This window comes from Solanum stenotomum, chromosome 4, assembly GCF_019186545.1.
Source record: "Solanum stenotomum isolate F172 chromosome 4, ASM1918654v1, whole genome shotgun sequence".
Lineage (NCBI taxonomy): Eukaryota > Viridiplantae > Streptophyta > Magnoliopsida > Solanales > Solanaceae > Solanum > Solanum stenotomum.
Window position 1 is genome coordinate 62,391,614 of NC_064285.1, and position 19,796 is coordinate 62,411,409.

The 19,796-nt window shown below is 31.0% G+C and overlaps 3 protein-coding genes across 3 annotated transcripts in view; 1 reads left to right on the plus strand and 2 right to left on the minus strand.

Annotated features, from left to right (window-relative positions):
• The window catches only part of LOC125862153 (small ubiquitin-related modifier 1-like), a 105,068-nt gene that overhangs the window by 21,810 nt on the left and 63,462 nt on the right, over positions 1–19,796 (plus strand). The window lies entirely within an intron of this gene.
• On the minus strand, positions 229–7,327 carry LOC125862131 (uncharacterized). Its single transcript, XM_049542131.1, has 7 exons — positions 6,326–7,327; positions 5,243–5,359; positions 1,687–1,865; positions 1,499–1,592; positions 1,277–1,354; positions 1,046–1,147; positions 229–637 (listed from the first exon to the last, which is right to left on the minus strand). Exons 1-7 carry the CDS (start codon positions 6,800–6,802, stop codon positions 500–502), a joined length of 1,185 nt encoding a protein of 394 aa, XP_049398088.1. The 5' UTR covers positions 6,803–7,327; the 3' UTR covers positions 229–499.
• Positions 11,581–14,536, minus strand: LOC125862134 (1-aminocyclopropane-1-carboxylate oxidase 2). Its single transcript, XM_049542135.1, has 4 exons — positions 14,334–14,536; positions 13,738–13,964; positions 12,494–12,827; positions 11,581–12,062 (listed from the first exon to the last, which is right to left on the minus strand). Exons 1-4 carry the CDS (start codon positions 14,436–14,438, stop codon positions 11,778–11,780), a joined length of 951 nt encoding a protein of 316 aa, XP_049398092.1. The 5' UTR covers positions 14,439–14,536; the 3' UTR covers positions 11,581–11,777.

Genomic DNA, 19,796 nt, shown 5'->3' on the forward strand with positions numbered 1-19,796 from the left:
GGCCAAATTTAAGTATATGTTTATATATTTATACCAAAAAGAACTAAAAAAGTCTCGAAGGGCAGAATGACCATCCAACTCCCCTACAAGGGAGAGCAGACACTGCTCTCAGAGGTGTCTACATGTGCATTCTCTAAGAAATGGTGCTTTATGCTTCTCATATTATTTTTTATGAATATGATCTTTCTCAAGGAGCTAAAATTTAAGTACTTAGTGACATTGTACCAGTAGCACAATCTACCATAATTCCATTCTTGAAAGTATGCAAAACTAGATAAGTTAACAAGGGGAAAGAATATAGGACTAGTATACAACAGTTCAAAATTTACACTTTTGAAGATCTACAAACATAAATAAACACAAGAGGACTCTCCAAGCTGTTGTTTAGCTCATTGCTTTATGAGCATAAGGGTTGTGATGTCCTATAAGGGCAGCATGCCCTGATAGAGATACAACATGTATATATATATACTACAATTATAAGGTTTCCATCACAAAACTATTGTTCGTCACTCGCGATAATGGAATTTAACCGCCTTAGTCTCTGGTCAAGCTCTGCCATGACCGCCGGTTCCTGCTTTTTCCTCTGTCTTGATATAGTAGTGGTTGTCATAAAACCAATTTGATCAAAAGCAACCTGAAATTTTTTTTGTCAAGAATATGGTTCATTTTCGGGGTTAAAACGACTCGTGTAAAATAGTGGTCTTAGACCTTGTATTTGTATCAGAAAATTCAATTTTAGACCTTGTATTTGTATTAGAATAGATTTAACGAAGAACAGAGTAACTTTTGCTAAGACCTTGTATTTGTATCTATAAAAATTCATTAAATGTGTATAAATACTTAATGTGAACACTGAACCCAGTATCTAAGATGAGCTATGGGTTTGGTGGCAAGTTCACAACTCATAAACTTCAAATTTTGGCTCCGCTAATTATAACACTACACTCCATTGGAAAAAGGCATTACATTTCTGGCTTAATCGTTAAATAGGTACATGAAGATATATAATAAACAGAACAGGAGTCTAGCGAGATCATATTACCGTCAACAAGTCATCAGGATCAAAAAGTTGATGTGTGCATCTCTGGATTATATGAATTACATCCCCAACATGATGCACCGTCAGCAACTCTTCTTCGTTCATCTAGTCATTGGCATATCGTAGGATAACTCTTAGCATTTCGAATTTCAGTTCTAAGCAGATGAAGAACTCGAGAGGCAAGAAAAATAATGGAAGAAGTTATCATAAATCTTAATATTAGGAAGAATCTACCTTAAAAATTGCCAATGCCACATGAAATAGAAGATTTGCACCTTCATTGAAAAGGACATCCCAGACCCGCAAGGTTGTCTGTAATGAAGTAACCGATGGAGGAATCATTAAACAATATTACACTGGTGTTTTCATATGAGAACATATAGTGCACGATCTATTTCATAGCAACTCAAACACCCAGACACACACAGAGAGGATAAAGAGACTAAATTTGTTGACCTCAGAAGGCAAGCTTTTGGCGAAAAGGCAGAGAAACCATTCTGTGCAAACAAGAGAAACATCGAACTCCAGTGCCTCCAAATGAGCAGCTATCCTGTACGTTTCCTCATCAGTATTAGAAAACAACAGAACTTGTAAGGAATCTATATTCACGCCAAGAGCAAACTCATGGAAGAGATTATAAGTACCTTGGACATTTTTTGGTTAATAGATCCTTGAACACTCTTTGTTCAACATGACATCCAGATAAGTTCTTATTATAACAGTCGGTGACTAACACATTCTCTAGAAGGACAGCAATCATCCAGAAAGCCTCTTCTTCGGTTTTCATCACCAGCAATAATAATGCTGCAACATAGTTTAATCCCTGCAAAGCAATCAACTGGTTTAGACCAGATCGGCATATCAACTACTCCCTCCGTCCCAATTGTAGTGTCTTACTTCCCTTTTTAATCTGTCTCAAAAAGCGTGTCTCTTTCTATATTTAATAAGTTTTCAAATTCCAACATTCTACATGACAAGTTTAAGAGCACAAGATTTAAAGGACTATCACAATTAATTAAAGACCATAAAATTCAAAAGTTTTCCTTTATTTCTTAAACTCCATGCCCAATCAAACTAAGACATTATATTGGGACTGAGGGAGTATTGGTGAAGCAAAATGACCACTTGTTGATGTCGGTTCCCATATCACTTTCTCTAAGTCAATCACAACTGAAGCCAAATTTATGTGCAAAATGTTTCAAAATTGTTAGGAGTTGGATGCTGCATGCAGTTCGGTTTAGAACCTAAGGCAACTATGCTAAATATATTACTATTTGAACATCTGTTCCTTGAGATGTTGAATAAATCAATTACAAAACTAAACATCAACATGGACAAAAAGCAGAAAGGAAATTGGAATGAATAGTTTAGACTTAGACAACCACGCTTGATTGATAAGATACATGAATTTAAGGAAGTGTTAATCGCTCATCAACTGATTTCACTTCTATCGTAGCCGACTCTAACTGATTTGTGATTGAAGCATATTCATATAATTGGTTAATGGTTTGACATGGCTTATTTTGCATATACCGTCGAGCATTTGTTATGTATCTCATATTTTATGTGAAAAGCACTACTTATATCTAATTTAACAATGAAAAGAACAATATTAATATCTAACTCCTACGCAAAATCTCTACGTAATAACTAGGTCAAACAAAATGGGACAGGAGTAGTATTTATCCTTTCATGTTTTTTTTCCTTTACCAGTTTCACAAAGTTTTTCAAGTCTTGAACAATTTCTTTTTCCTTAATCTTTGTACAAAAGGAGAATGATGATTTATGTAATAAAATGCTATCAAGAGGTCATCTTATGATTCAACTTCAGAATAGAAAATGCATAATCCAAGAAGCGTTGGACCTTGAAGTTTGAGGGGATTGTAGCTCTTCAAGATCCCAACCGAATAAATAAAGCACAATTTGGAATAAAAATATGCTATCAAGAGGCCATCTTACGATTCAACTTCAAAATCGAAAATGCATAAATCCAAAAGGAGTTGGACCTTGAAGTTTGACAGGATTGTAGCTTTGAAATCTAGATCCCAACTGAAGAAATAAAGCATAATTTGGGTACATCCAAAATTAGTAGTGAACCAGTGCAGCTATGTTGGATTCCAAAGCAAATACACCGCCAAAATAGTACAAATTGGGCAGTGGCTCACTGCAGCTATGCCAGCATTTGGACGTGGATGGGTGCAGCATGTCAGCAGAGTTGTGCTGGTTTTCAGCAGAGCAGTGCCCAGAGGCAGTTTCAGATTTATACTCTTTCCAGAAGAGAAGTATTTCCTTGATTGATTGAAACTCCATGAGAGTGTGTTTAAAGGTTGATCAAAGAAGGTTTTAGAGTTAAAATTTGAGAAAACAGACAACTAAGGATAGGCTTCACTAAAAAGAGACGAAAGAAGGAACGACCAAGACAACATTCTCTAGCCAAGTTCATCTTTCCTTTAATCTTTGCTCTTCATATTAATGATAAATTCTAGTATTCACTTGGTTAGTTGGTTTCGTTTAACTCCAATATGGAGTAGAATTCTGTTAAGGGTAGATGGACCTGAACTTTCTGACATGATATTCTTTTAAGTAGTCATTTTCATTAAGAGCATGCTTTATTGGATTTGATGCTAATCACTAGATTATATTGTGAGCTTAACCCAACGAGGTTCTAACAAAGAAGTTGTGCTAAACAAGCACTCCAACAATAACATACCCAGTGTACTCCCACAAGTGGAGTCCGGGGAGGGTAGGATGTGTTCACACTAAGCATTAAAATTCATCCTTGAGCACTAGTCAGTTATGACTAATATTGTATCACTGTCTACCACGCATTGAACAAGAGAAACCAAGAGGTACTTCAGGAGATTTGTGGTCAGTTTTTACTCTAAACTGAGAGGATTATGTAACTCAACTATAAATGATTCTTAAATTGTACAAGCCTAGAACTAACCGAAGGTAACTTCTCAAATGTAGAAATACTCAAGTAGGTGATCTTAATAGTCTAAAATCATATTACGTACATATTCCTGTAAGTCGGGCCTATTCAAGTGTACTGAAAGATTAACAGTTTGGAACCAAGGGAAGCTATACAGATGTGTATGCAAATGACGGTATGGCCTCCACTGTGAAGCATGGCAGCATGGAGAATATGTAAAGCTGATAGAATATCAAAATAATATCTTTTGCTCTACTAAGAAAAAACATATCTACCTGGCAGTAGCCAACATCAGAATCACGGANCCCAGAGGCAGTTTCAGATTTATACTCTTTCCAGAAGAGAAATATTTCCTTGATTGATTGAAACTCCATGAGAATGTGTTTAAAGGGTGATCAAAGAAGGTTTTAGAGTTAAAATTTGAGAAGACAGACAACTAAGGATAGGCTTCACTAAAAAGAGACAAAGAAGGAAATGACCAAGACAACATTCTCTAGCCAAGTTCTTTCCTTTAATCTTTACTCTTCATATTAATGGTAAATTCTAGTATTCACTTGGTTAGTTGGTTTCGTTTAACTCCAATATGGAGTAGTATTCTGTTAAGCGTAGATGGACCTGAACTTTCTGACATGATATTCTTTTAAGTAGTCATTTTTATTAAGAGCATGCTTTATTGGATTTAATGCTAATTACTAGATTAAATTGTGAGTTTAACCCAACGAGGTTCTAACAAAGAAGTTGTACTAAACAAGCACTACAACAACAACATACCCAGTGTAATTCCACAAGTGGGGTCCGGGGAGGGTAGGATGTGTTCACACTAAGCATTAAAATTCATCCTTGAGAACTAGTCAGTTATGACTAATATTGTATTACTGTCTACCACACACTGAACAAGAGAAACCAAGAGGTACTTCAGGAGATTTGTGGTCAGTTTTGACTCTAAACCGAGAGGATTATGTAACTCAACTATAAATGATTCATAAATTGTACAAGCCTAGAACTAACCGATGGTAACTTCTCAAATGTAGAAATACTCAAGTAGGTGATCTTAATAGTCTAAAATCATATTACGTACATATTCCTGTAAGTCGGGCCTATTCAAGTGTACTGAAAGATTAACAGTTTGGAACCAAGGGAAGCTATACAGATGTGTATGCAAATGACGGTATGGCCTCCACTGTGAAGCATGGCAGCATGGAGAATATGTAAAGCTGATAGAATATCAAAATAATATCTTTTGCTCTACTAAGAAAAAACATATCTACCTGGCAGTAGCCAACATCAGAATCACGGAAAGAATAGGCAACAAGGACCCGCCTAAGGGCAGCATGACCCTCAGCAGTGTCCAACCAGGGGTGACCAGGAAAGGTTCGTGGAAGGTCCTGCAAGTAAAAACACATTGAGATAATAATAAAAGTGGTGATACCAAAACATAAGATGTAACATATCTCAAATTTTTCAGCATTTACTACAAGCTTGGTAACAAGTTACATGAACTAATCCTGTCCTTCAGCTAACTAAGCTTTAATCGTTGTGTATGTGCACCACATGTGAATCTCACTCAAACTAAAAAAATAAGATAAAAAAGAAAAAAAGAAAACATAACTTCCCAGAACTTAAAAGTACTTACATGGAGTTAAGTTCACAGACAAGGAAACATCAGTATAAAGACCCTAAAAGAGCATGACGTGTAAATTTCACTCTTCAAATATCATGGCAGCATAAATACAACCCTACACTAGGTATGTTGTTGTTGTATATATACAACCCTGTGCAGAATCTTATGCAGTTAACCAACCACAATGAGAAAAAGTAACTCTAGTGCTGTTGTTACGAATGTGAATAATCGTTTACGCAATAAATCTGTCAGGACGCATAAAAGAGCTAGAGTTAATGGTAAAAAAACACCTAAAGTATCCCGATTTTTTGAGTTCCCTACCTGAACTATTTATCAAGACACACCTCAACTATCAATTGTTCTCTTTTCCTACGTATCATCATCATTCAGGTAGGAAAAAGGAAAAATAGATAATTATGGTGTGTTTTGATAGATAGTTAGTGATTGTTTAGGTAGAAAACTCGCATACATAATAGTTCAGGTATGAAACTCGAAAAACCAAGATACTTTAAGTGTGTTTTCAACCCTTCACTCCAAGAACTAACATATAAAAAAACACAAAAACATGCTAAGTAACAAAACCAAATCTTTCAAATAAACATCAAGTCTCAGCATAATGCAAAATCTAACCAAGCCACAAGAAAACTGACATCATGCTCATTAACAAAACCAAAATCTATCATTTGAGTCTCACAAGGGAACAATGTAATATTTGAACCAAGAAACTCACATGATCAATCTGCTTGGTTGCAGGTGTGACCTTATCCTGTACAGCCTTTGTCAAATCCTCATAATAACTATCCGGGGCGGTCGATTTCTTCTTAGCAGCCCCTGATAGTGAAAACCACACCTTAGGCCTCAAAACAGGTGGAATTCCTTTCCTAATGAGCTTCTTGAGAGTAATTGCATTCACCAAAGCAGAGAATTTGAGGGATGTTTTAAGGGTTGAGGAAACATGAGTTTGCAAATACCAATTAGCACCTTTGCTAGCTTCTAATGACCACCAAACTTTCCCTTGTTCCCTAACCTTTTCCCTAACCTCATTCAACACATTAACATCATCAACATTCCCTTCAACAGTAAATCCATACAGATCTTGAAATTTCACAGTAATCTTTGCCCTTCTGGCATGTATACTTGGCCTCAAAATTGGAACTTGAGATTGATATTCAATCTCCATGTCTCTCTTGCTATGGGTTCCATACATTTTTTGGATTTTACACAAAACAAGCTCTCAACTTTAACATAAAAGTATAAAAATTGAATCTTTATACATATAGGTGTCCAAGAATTCAAAGAAAGGCCAGTTTTTTAGCATTAAATTGCAAAAAATTGAGCTTTTTTACAAATGGGTATCCAAGAATTCAAAGAAAGACCAATTCTTTAGCATCAAATTGCAAAAACTGAGCTTTTTCACAAATGGGAATCCAAGAATTCAAAGAAAGGTCATTTTTTTGGGCAAAAAATTGCAGAAAGAAACTAATAAAATGTGGATTAACATAAAGATATATCACACAACCCTTAAAAAGAATATAGAAACAATAAAATTAACCTCTTGACCAGCTGAACAGGATGAGGGACCCCAGACAAAAAAAAGGGAAAAAGCAATTAGTAAAATGGGGGAAAATGGCTGAAAAAAGAAGAGGGAAAAAAGAAGATAAAAAATGGGGATATGAAGAGGAAAGTTGGATGATAGGAGAGGGAGGATTCAAATGCAATGAAAAATACCCCCTCTAAGACATTTGGTGGAATGGTTCTAAGTGTTAATAAAAAAAACAAAGGGCTTGTGGTGTAATTGTGAGACGGTTTCATCTTAATAAGAGGTCGGGTTCGAGCCTTGGATATAGAGAGAAAATTTTGTTGGGAGTATGACATTTGAATAGGCCCTGTCGTACGTGATTCAAATTTAATTGAAACTCTAATGCGGGGTGGGAAAACCAAAAAAAGTGTTAATAAAAAAAAATATTTTAAAAAAAGTTATTTCAAATTTAAGGAAACTTATTTATGTTATTAAAAAAAGGAAAAAAAAATAGATTTTATGGTCTTAAAATAGAGGAGTAAATTTATTTTAAGTACAATGTTAAATCTTTCAATAAATTTTTTGTAACTGTCATATTGAAGTATTTTATTATATATGTATGATGTTTAATCTTATTGTATTGTTATAAATAAAATTATGCCAAAAAAAAAAAATAGTTTAATGACTTTGGATTTGTCCTCATTTAATAATTCATTTGTCCGTTCACTCAAGAGATATGGACAATGAGCTACTAAAAATCATTAGTCAATGTCATAATTCAACGTAAAGAAGATTTATTTATATATTTTTTTAAATAAAGATTTTGTTTACTGGGTCCTTTCCTTGACAGATTACACCAAATGTCATCATAAAAATAAAATAAAACTTAATATCTAATTTGAATACAGTTTGAATAGGATTACCGCCTAAACACTTATATCAACCTCGCCTACATATGAATTAGAAGCGGATTTGATATTTAAAGTTTATGAAATTCATATATATATAGGAAAAAAAGATAATTATACTTCCGAATTATTATAAATTGTATGCAGATATACCCCGTTATACTTTTGGAATATTGGTGCCCCTGCCGTCCAAAAACTAGAGCATTTATACCATTTATACTAACGGACATATACGTGTCATAATCTTATCCACCGATCCAACATTTGTTAAATATCGGATCGGCGGATAAGATTGTGCCATGTGTCCCTATTTAGTCTTCCGTTAGAGTGAAGGGCATATATGCTCTAGTTTTGGACGGCATGGACACCAATGTCTAGAAGTATGACAAATAGTATCTGCATACCATTTATGATAATTCAAAGGTATATTTGTCCTTTTTCCCTTCAAAATAAATTNTTTGACCTCCAACTTTTATAGTACACAAACATGCACTTTAACTATCCAACCTTTTAATAAATAAACACGCGTGTCCTATTTGGCAAAACGCGTGATGTGCACGTATTTTGCGCGAGTTAGGTGTAATTTTCGAGGCCCATAACAGTAAAAAAATGCTAAAATGACAAATCTACCCTTAATCAATCCCTTTTATATATATCTTTATATTTTCAAATCAAAATCTCATTTCTCTTTCCTCCTCTTTCAAATCAATTTTTTTTTCCTCTCTTTTAAAACGATTTGTGCTCATATTTAGTGCATATGACTTCTAATTTTTTTTTGTCATTGTGGAAAAAGAGCTATAACCCTTGTATATTAATTAAAAATAATTTTAATTTTTTTTTAGTTCTAAAATGGACGTGTAAAGTATTTAATTAGTTGGCAACCACTGAGTGACTCACTAATACACGTGGGAGCGTTTGCATTTCACGCTTTTTGCCTCCAAAAATCGCGTGTTTATTTATTAAAAGGTTGGATAGTTAAAGTGTCTATTTGTGCACTATGAAAGTTGGAGGTCAAAGTTGAAATTTGAAGCCAAGTTTAGGGTCCAATATATGTATTATGCCAAACACTTATATCAACCTCAACTACATACGGATTAGAAGCGGATAAAGTTTATGAAATTCATATATATATATATGGAAAAAAGACAAATATACTCCCGAACTATCGTAAATGGTATGCAGATATCCTCCGTTATACTTTTGGAACATTGGTGCCCTTGCCGTCCAAAAACTAGAGCATTTATTCTAACGGACATACACGTGTCATAATCTTATCCACGGATTCGATATTTATTAAATATCGGATCGGCGGATAAGATTGTGTCATGTGTCCCTATTTAGTCTTCCATTAGATTGAAGGGCATAAATGCTCTAATTTTGGACGGCATGGGCACCAATGTCCAGAAGTATGACAAATAGTATCTGCATACAATTTACGATAATTCAGGGGTATATTTGTCCTTTTTCCCTTCAAAATAAATTAATTGTTAGGATAAAATGTAATTAATATATCTAAATTTTAAAAATTAATAAGTAATTTAAGACAACTAACATGAGACGAGGGAATAATAGTCATATACAAATAAAGGTGAAAAGATACTAAAATGTTGCAAAACATTATAAAGTTATAGCAATATTTTTTCTAACGTTTTTAATTCGCCTTGTGTCATTTTGATATTTCAAAAGGGTTTAACTCGTCCCACACTCGTCCCACACTCCCACTCATTCTACATAAGAGCCTGCCTCGCCCTGTCCCGCATAAATTTTGTCCAGTCCCATTCCGTCTCGCCCCGCACCTACCTCTATTTCTAGATACAAAATGTGAAAGTCGTGTAAAGGGGGCCCGTTTTCAAACTTTTAGTGGTAGGCCAATCCATTCACTGTCAAAATCACAATATTATTATCCAAACGTCTTGATAATTAGTTCAAATTTTGTCATCAAGTATACTAAGAAAATATATTTTAAAAATAGGTTAAAATGGTCCCAAAGGGAGCCAAACATTGTGTAAAAATGAAGTCCGAAAATAATAATAATAATAATAATTTAAATAGATAAAAGGTCTAGCAACCTGCCAAAATATACTTCTCCATATCTATTCGAGATAGATGAGATTTCTCTACCTTTAATTAAAGATTTGAGTATGGAAAAAATTTCGTTAGGGAGCGTTATCTTTTTAATGAAGGGAAAATTGTATGAAATAACAAACTATTAATTCAAATTAAATGTTATAGCCATAGTTATTTTATTTGTAATTTGCAGCAAACATTCCATTTTTTTGCCATTTGATTCGGTATACAATTAGCCATTTTCGATATAAAATGTATAAAATGCGTTTGTGTTTGTATAAAGCGAGAGAAAAGTATATATACAAATACAAATACATATATTTTCGTCCTATATAACTATAATTATACAAATACAGATCTTATTATACAAAATGACAATGTATAAATGAATTTATACAAACTGAACAATTTGTATAAAATTGGATGTATCTAGCGAATTATACAAATCAAAAGCTCCATAGCAAACATAAAATTTGTTATGGAGTGCAATTATGCAAATTATAGCTATAACATATAAATATGATTTTTATGTTTGCTATATGTGAAAGTTGTCCTTTAATGAATCTTATGCCGTGCAAATTCAAATTAATTGAGATATCAATGAAAAAGTTTTAATGGGCCTTGTACGTTTTCTAGAAAATTTACTAGGCCCATTTGATTGATCTGAACCATCTAGTTCTGGGCTTCAAATTACAGGCCCAAATAGAGGCTCAACTTAAATTTAACTTTATTTTATTTTAGGAAAAATTACAGAAATCCCACATTTTAGTTTACTTATTACCATTATTCCCTATAAGTTTTACAAATTTCCAAAATTCCTCATTTTCGCGCATCAAATTAATGTATCAGCACTTATATTATTGTATCTCGTGCATCAGATTAATGTATCAGAGCTATTATAAGTGTTGATACATGCGCGAGATACAATAATATAAGTGCTGATACATTAATATGATGCACAAGATACAATAATATAAGCGCTGATACATTAATCTAATGCGCGAGATAAATAATATAAGCGCTGATACACTAATTTGATGCGCGAAAATGAGGAATTTCTGTAATTATAAACTTTTAAGGGATAAATTGTAATTTTGCCTTTAAAGTATGTGATTTCTATAATTTGCCCATTATTTTATCCATAATGATAAGCTCTTATAACCATAATTCCTAATGTTATAACATGTTTAAGACTAAAAGTTTCAAAAAATTTATAATCATGTGAATGTTATGACATGTTTATGATCACAATTTTCAAAAGTCTTCAGTTTTTTCCTTACATTTCATGCCGAAATAAATAAGCATTTACTTAAATTGAAACAGAGAAAATAACATAATGGTCCATCATTGGTCCTATTTGTAGATTCTTGACATATACTCTCTAGTTACACTAGTGGCAGAGCCACCTTTGTCCAACGGATGTCAGCTAAAAAATTACATTGTATTGAAAATTTCAAGCATATTATAAAGTAGGAAAACAAAATAAAAAGAAAAACTAATGAGAAAAACAGAAACACATCTCATTTTGGGTATTAAAATATGTGGAGAAAACTTTAGTCCTCTTTACCACACATGTAGTAGGGACACACTCTTTGTAATAAAAATATATAAATTCCACTATACTAAAAAAAACAAATAATGTATTTCAATAACAAATAATTTTCTTCCATTTTTTTAAAATTTTTAATCTAAGCAATTTCAATTGGATCACTTTCCATAGCTTTCATGGCTTCAAATCTTGGCTCTTTGGCTTGAAATTTGAGATTAGCATATAACTTCATGTAATCATCAAACACAAATTTAGGGTAAACTTGTTTGTTATGTTCCTCTGTCTCTTTATCAACAAGAGCTGGTGCTGGATAGATCAATGCATCATTTCCTGGATTGTAGAAGGATGCTAATGACATCCGAGTCCCGTCTTTTTGTGCGATCACTCTGTGCATCACACTCTTATACTTCCCATTCGTGATTACCTGTTTAAAGGATTTAACTTAGCTACATCGATAGTATAAATAGTTTATACTATTAGTGTAATTTAACATGTTATAGCAAGTTGCCTAGTAGACAGTAGCTAGTACGACTTATTATGGACCATTCTATAATAGCAAGTTTACTAAACCATTGTTAAAGAGGTTTAATTAACAACAAAATTTTGTTGTTTAGCAACATAAGTTGTTCATAGTTAATCATACTAAAAGTAAGTCATGATGCTCAAGGTCTGAAAATGTGAACATGTTTTAATTTGTAGTCAACACAATAAGTAACTATCAACTTTACAAAAGTTATTCAAGTCAAAACCTACTTCTTTGAAGTTCAATAACAACATATAGAAGTTAAACTTCAGATAAAGTAGACGTCAAACAAGACATTTTAGGATTTTTTACATAAGTATGAATTTTTTTACCTCGAGTTGGTCACCTAGGTTAACCACGATGGAGTGGCGCATGGGAGGGACATCGATCCATCGACCGTCTTTGAGGAGTTGTAGGCCACTCACCTTGTCATCTTGGAAGAGAAGTATGATGCCACCAGCGTCCGTGTGTGCGCGCAACCCCTTTATTAAATCAGGTTTTGGGCATGGTGGATAGTTACTTACTTTAGTCCCAAAATTTGGACCTTTTGAGCCATAAAGTGTATTTTTCAAGTAACTTTTTTCTAGTCCAAGATTTTCACAAAGCAAATCCAAGAGTTCCTCTGCTAACTTCTCTAATCTTTTAGCAAAATCCCTCATAACTTCCCTACATCATATAGACAATATCAACGACAGAGTCAGAATTTCACTATGGGGATTTAAAATTCACAATCGTAACTTTTCGATGAAAAGATTTCGAATGAACACCTTATGACATCCTAGCTCTGTCTCTCTCTGTACAATATAGATTAATTATTCATTTATTTTTGGACGAAGAAACTATACATTATACAAAAAAGAGGAATTACCTATGATTTTTATCATTTTGTCTCAATGGACCGTTGTTGATAAGATCTTTTGACAATTCATCGCTAAATAGGATTAACGATGAATTTTTAATTCTAATTCTTATTTTCTTGAAGTGATCTTACTAGTACTTAGTTGAGGAGGTTAATTATGATAGTTCTATTAGTGGTCAAGTCTCAATCCAAAGTACATGTGGAACCCCCAACCACACACACCAAAAGAAGACAAATTAAATAGAATAAAATAAGGGGTAGAAGGTGGAACATATTTATGTATATATATAGACTTATAGTTAAAAAAATCATTGTTGTCCTACTAAAATAACTCTTAATTTGGGATCTTGGTCAATCAACGCTGGCAAAATTTGGACACTTATCACTTATATATCATGTTACTTTTATAATAGTAGAGTTAGTTTATGCCTACCTCAATTAGTTTATAAAATTTGTTATATATCTTTCACTAAAACAGACGATGACATCGACATAAATTTTGATAAAAGGGTTCAGAAAAATATTCAAAAATATTAACTCGAAATTTAAATCTATATTTCTCTTTATGTTATATAAGGAGATTCAAGATTTTATAATACATACACAAAAGTTTGAAGGTCATTCAATTGAGTCCCCCTTTCTTATATGGGGCTTCACCAACGATCGAAACTTAGACAGATGAAAAAAATTCACGTAACATGAGATTCAGAAGTTTACCTATATATATCATCAAGATCAGGGACTTCAGAGATATTAGAAGAAGGGAGATGCCTCAAGAAAAAAGTACTTTCCCAATCCATATCAGTAACCTCAACTTCAACACCTTCAAGTCCTTTCTTAGCCACCAATTCTTTAAATCTTTGTTCCATACACTTCTTGTAATGTCCCTTTGTTAATTTCTCCACAGTGTTCATCACTTCATGTGGGATTCCATGGTTCACCAACTATACAATTAAACAAAAAATGTACACATCATTTTCAAGATTACATAAAAAAAAAAAGTCTTAATACATTTTTATGGGATAAGACCATCAGGGGTAGAGTCAGAATTTGAAATCATACTAGATTTTAAATTAATAGTCCGTACATATTTGAGATATTTTTAAGATAAATATAAAATTTGAATCAGAGGCGCGGACACTCTAGCTCTATTCCCAAGGCCATAAAGGCACACTTTTTGAGGAAAGACATAAAGATCAATATGAATATTATAAAGATGATATTTATTCTAGTGGATCGTAATTTAACATTAAAAGTATATCAATATTGATGTTTTTTTAATAACCGAATACTTTTATCTGTAAATACTATACCTCAAAGAAGCCCCAATTTTCACAAGCATCATTAATCTTTTCCATGGTGGCAGCTCTCTCAGCACCATTGAGTTTTTCCAAGTTGATAATTGGGAAATTCTCCATTTTTAATTTCTTGAAGAAATGGAAGAAATATTTTTTTCTATTTTGAGTAAATAGTGTGTGGAATAAAAAGATGGAAGATATTGAAGGTGAGTTTTTTGTGTGTAAAAGATTGAGGTTTTGTTTGGGTATTTATAGGGAAAGAAAACCATATATAGCTAGTAGGGGTGTATTTAATAATTGAATAGTAGAAATAAAATAATTTTGGGTTTTAAATATGTAATCGCTCTGTTGGGGATCACTTTATTTTTAATATGAATTTTTCTGGATGAATTTGTATTTAGTTCAACTTCAATATAGATAATGAATATCGCATAATTTTTTTTGAAATTTTTATTTCATCTGCTTAAGCTTAAAGGGAAAGCTAGGTAAAGATGGATTCAATTGAATCACGTTCGTCGAAAAATATAAGATAAAAATGATTTTTCGGATTATATATGTTACCTTTTGATCAATCCTCCTAACTAAAGGAAAGATCTTAGTTTATTAAGTTATTAAATTTTTAAAATACACTCAATGAATTTTTAAGATAAATATAGAATTTAAACCAAATTATAAAATTCGGTCAAATTCATAATGACATTCTAGCTTCGCCCCTATCCGAATGTCAATGAATAAAGTTACTTAATATTTATATTGATAGAAAATGACATATACCTAGTAAACTTCCATATTCTTCTACTCTACCCATTAGAGTTGGGACAGTTAGAATTTGGACCCATTTTTCTAGTGGCTAAATTTTGGTCATCTTGACTAAAACTTTTTGTTAATTTATTTTTTTCATGTGTTTATAAAATGTTTGGTTCAGTTTGACAAAAGGATACTATTTAGTTGCCACACAATTCACATTTTTAGGGCTGCACATTTTGCCCCATGGAAATTTTTTAATATAGACAAGACCTTATAACGATAACGTTTATTTGAATATTATTTGACTATTATAATAAAATATCATTATTAAAAAAATATGAAATAGAATGATAAACAAAATTGATTCCAAAAAAAAGAATTTGATTGTTAATGAAATTTAAAGAAAATGGTTGATACAGAAAGGTCGAATTATATTGAACTTATATATATTAACAAGAAAGATAATAGAATTAGTATTCTCATGGTAATTTAACTAATTGTAATTACAAAAAAAAAGACACTTTTAAAGTCATAAAAGGACCTGTGTTACTTCAATTATCTTCAATTATTTCATTTAATCCAATTAAATTCTAAGTAACTATTATTGACTAAATATTTGAATTTTGAACATATCATAGTTGTTGTATTTTTTATTTTATTTTTTGCTGTGTCATCCATTTCATCATCAACCCAACTTTTGTATAATTAATTGTGGAAATTTATCTTAACTAATTTCCTTTTTTTTCTTAATTATAAAGCATATATCTAGAAATCTTTGACCAAGAACTTACACCGATATAGATTGAAGAAAAACTTATATGGCTTCAAACAAGTGAGAAAAGCCATTTATATTTTATTAGTCATAAGTATGTTAGTTGCAATTATTAAAAAATAGTACTAACGAGTAAGAAAATAACGTCAAGTGGTTGATATAATTCTTTTTTAGAAATAGAGATTTAAATTTTAAAATTTATTCGTTTTTACAATAACGTTAGTAACAACAACAATTACTTATCCAATGTAATCCCTATAAGTTGGGTCTAAGAAGAGGTGGTATGTACGCAGTTTTATTTATACATTGTGAAGGTAGACTATAAGTTATTTTTTATAGACCATCGACTCAAGTAAATCATAATAAAATTAAGTATGAAAAGAAAAATGCAATAGTGAAGCAGTCATGCTAAACATAATGGAGAAGAAAATAATATGTAGCAATATCACATAATACATTAGTGGAAGTAAAGGAAACAATATGTAATAGAATAAGATTTGTATGTGAGTAATAGTAATAAGGGAGACTAGACAATACTCAATTACGTACTAACCTAGAATGACGACATTAGTACTACAATAATAATTGGGTTCATATTAAAATGTTTGTAACTATTTAGTAGATTTTTTTTTAACACAAATATTCAAACAAAAATTACTGGTTTCGCGTAAACAAGTAAACAAACTTTTAGATCTTCCATGTCCCTCCATCACCAAAACCTTTTATTTTTGAAGATGAATTTATCCAATTTGATCAATCATTAATGAGTAATTCTAATATAAGCAGATTCGATTAGGAGATACAAAAATAAAATTTCAGAATCCACTACATATCTAGAACTTTTGTTCTTCACTTCTTTTTTACATTTGTTATTTTGCACAAATCCTTTTGGTTCTTGGAAAGAAACAATTCTAGAAGGTTTGATCGGCACAAATGAATTTTAAGATTTACAAATTTATCAATATCGAATTTATAAAAATAAATAAATTCTTGCTAACGATTACTATTTATGAATTATATGATTATAGAATAAAATTATGAAAATGTTTTGTGTACGACTCTTTAGAATTTACAAACTTATTTATGCAGTAAAAAAACAAATTAATTTCTTTTGTCTATTTCTCAATTTCATTGAACATGAAATTATTGAAAAGACCACACAGAACCACATGCCTCTTGATAGGAAAAAAGTCAGAAAATGTTATCTAGAAAAGAAATTTATTAATGCAAAAAGCTCTAACACATTATTGACGGCGCACATTTGACTTTAATCAGGCTTTCATGTAAATATTTGATATCGAATGCGAAATTAAAAAAAAAAACACATTATTGACCTATGAACATTTTGGAATTATTTAAACACTTTTTTGTATTGTTGCTTTTTTTAAAAAGAAAAATTGTTTACTCTTTCTCCCACTACTTTAAATCCATTGAAGATAAAAGGAAGAACAAAGAAGAAATATTTATTTACAATGATTCAAAAAAAAGTATTCATCTAGAATATTCTCAAACCTCATTACAAACTATAAATTAACAAGTAAAATATCGAGTTATTTCTGAAAGTAAATAGTATTTTAATAAAAACTTATTTTACCTCGTGTAATATAATTTATATATTGTGAAAGAAGGATGTAAATCTAAAATAATGAGATTTACATAAATTATATACGGTGAATTTATATATACCCAAGTCCCAAACCATACATTAAAAGACAAAGAGCTGAGTCATTACCAAATACCAACTCATATTTTTATCAAAATAATATTATTTCCTTAAACGTCATTCTAATTAAATTACTTCCTTTTTGTTTCACTTTTATTTTAGATTCCATTTGACCGACCATTAAATTTTTTTTATATATAAATCTGGTCGATGAACACTAAAAAAGCAGTCTTCTAAAATAATCTAATTAATATTTGTGTTTAATTATTAGTAAAAAAGTTGTCACAATTCAATAATTTGTTAAAATCTAGAAGTTTCAAAACAGTCACTAGATTGATTGTCATGTGCCTTTTGTTTCCTCATCTTGTAACAAAGTTATTTTTTTAATCATTTGATTTTCGTAGTTTACTGATTCGATTAATTTGAATTATATATCGTTTAGCCATAAATTTTGGTTCTAGAATTTTTGAAATAAAATTTAATGGTTATTTCAAATAACTTCTTCTTTATAATTAGATTGTTTAAGTATTTTATACTCAAACTTGAATTTTATAGAATTTAAAGTTTTTAAAAATATATAATTTTAAGAATTTTTAAGTTTTCACTCATTGTACCAAAAGTCCAAAACTTTTCAGAAAAAAATAATATTTTTTTATCAAAAGTAACAAACACATGACCACTAATTTTTCATAATTGCATATTCCCCATGCAAAGTATTATAATCTCTAATATTTTATTTTTTTTTAAAAAAAAATCACATATGTAATGCACAAAAGACATAGTGAAGGCATTGGGTGCATGTGTTTTTTAATTAAAAACATTCTCAATCTTTATCTTTATTAATTATTCCAAAAATAAAAATAAAAATAAAAATGATAAGGTGTCCCCATGTGTACTATTGCATTTATCAACTTTGGTTTTAGTGTCCACTTGTTTTTTTTCTTCATGTTCCATGCATGTGCATAACCCACCAAGTAAATTATGTGTTTTTTTGGAAAGTTTTGATTATAAAAATATCATAATGTATTATATGCGTTCTATAAAAATTTATTTGTATCGAATGTTTATATTAAACATATTAATTAACTATAGTTAAGTTAAACAACAATCACTCCAAAATTTCCGCAAAGTCAAAATTCACCATTCAAACACACTTCTTTAAATACAGTAATAATTCGAGTTTGTCAACTAACAATTAAATAGGACTCACAATTTCATAAGCCTAAACAACAATCACTCCATCATCAATTCAAACCTAAAAATAATAATTATGTTTTGAAATTCAACCAATTGTTCAAGTACTAAGTCTTCTAAGAAAATAAATTCGTTAGTATCAATTACTTTCTAATTTTCAATGTTATGTTTATGACCCAAAATCATTGAATCTGGTGCAATTTTTGGAAATTAAAATTTGGCATGATTATAAATTAAACAAGGAAATCAATTCCATTAATAGAAATTTTATTTAATTTCTTTAAGCAATCTAAGAAAATATCTTTTAATTTTTTTGTGTTCGATTGGTTAAAGGATTCGAATATTCTTTATAAGAAAATAAGTTCAAAAAATGATTGAAGAACTTTTTAATCACATAATTAATTTAATTTCAATAATACTTGCTGATTTATTTTATTGAGCATAATGATGCGAATCGATTGGACTTATCCATCAAGTTTGTTACAGAATTGCAAAGGGTAGAAAGTGTTCCATCGAATAAGATGTATTGGACAAATTCTTCAACCATAATTAGGTAAATTTTTTCATCTGTAATAATTTAGCAAACATAATTATCCGATACTTATTACTAATAAAAGATAACAATATCTTATAAAATTAATTGAGACTTGTGTATATTGTCCGGAACATTATGATTATAAAATTTTTTGCTAAATCTATATCATTCACTCGTGGCAAACACATGCAACACGTTTGACTAAAAACACGAAAAATTAATGTCGATGCCTATTTGCCAAATTTTACAATTAAAAAGAAAGTGTGAATATGACATCAACCTAATTTCGTAGGGCAAGATAGAGGAAATAAATAATCCTCTTTATATTTAATTCAAAATGAGTTCTTATTTGAAGTTTTGGAACACAAATTATTGACCAATCAACTCTTTTAGGTAGGTCAGTAATATTAGTCCATTAAATATAGGGAAAAATGGTCAGATATACCCTCAACTTTGCTATTTAGAGCTGATATACCCCTAATTATGAAAGTGGCTCATATATACCCATTCCTCCAACGGAAGTGAAAAAATTATTTTTAATTTATTTTTTTGATTATTTTAATATAT

Bases quoted from the DNA above. Each gene is read 5' to 3' on its own strand.
- LOC125862134 (XM_049542135.1), bottom strand. From the start codon at position 14,438: ATGGAGAATTTCCCAATTATCAACTTGGAAAAACTCAATGGTGCTGAG. The intron at 13,965-14,333 runs GTATAGTATTTA...TTAATTGTATAG, and splicing joins AAAATTGGGGCTTCTTTGAG to TTGGTGAACCATGGAATCCC. The intron at 12,828-13,737 runs GTAAACTTCTGA...TATATGATGTAG, and splicing joins GATCTTGATGATATATATAG to GGAAGTTATGAGGGATTTTG.
- LOC125862131 (XM_049542131.1), bottom strand. From the start codon at position 6,802: ATGTATGGAACCCATAGCAAGAGAGACATGGAGATTGAATATCAATCT. The intron at 5,360-6,325 runs GTGAGTTTCTTG...TTTTACTTGCAG, and splicing joins CAACCAAGCAGATTGATCAT to GACCTTCCACGAACCTTTCC. The intron at 1,355-1,498 runs GTCAACAAATTT...ACTTCATTACAG, and splicing joins CCAAAAGCTTGCCTTCTGAG to ACAACCTTGCGGGTCTGGGA.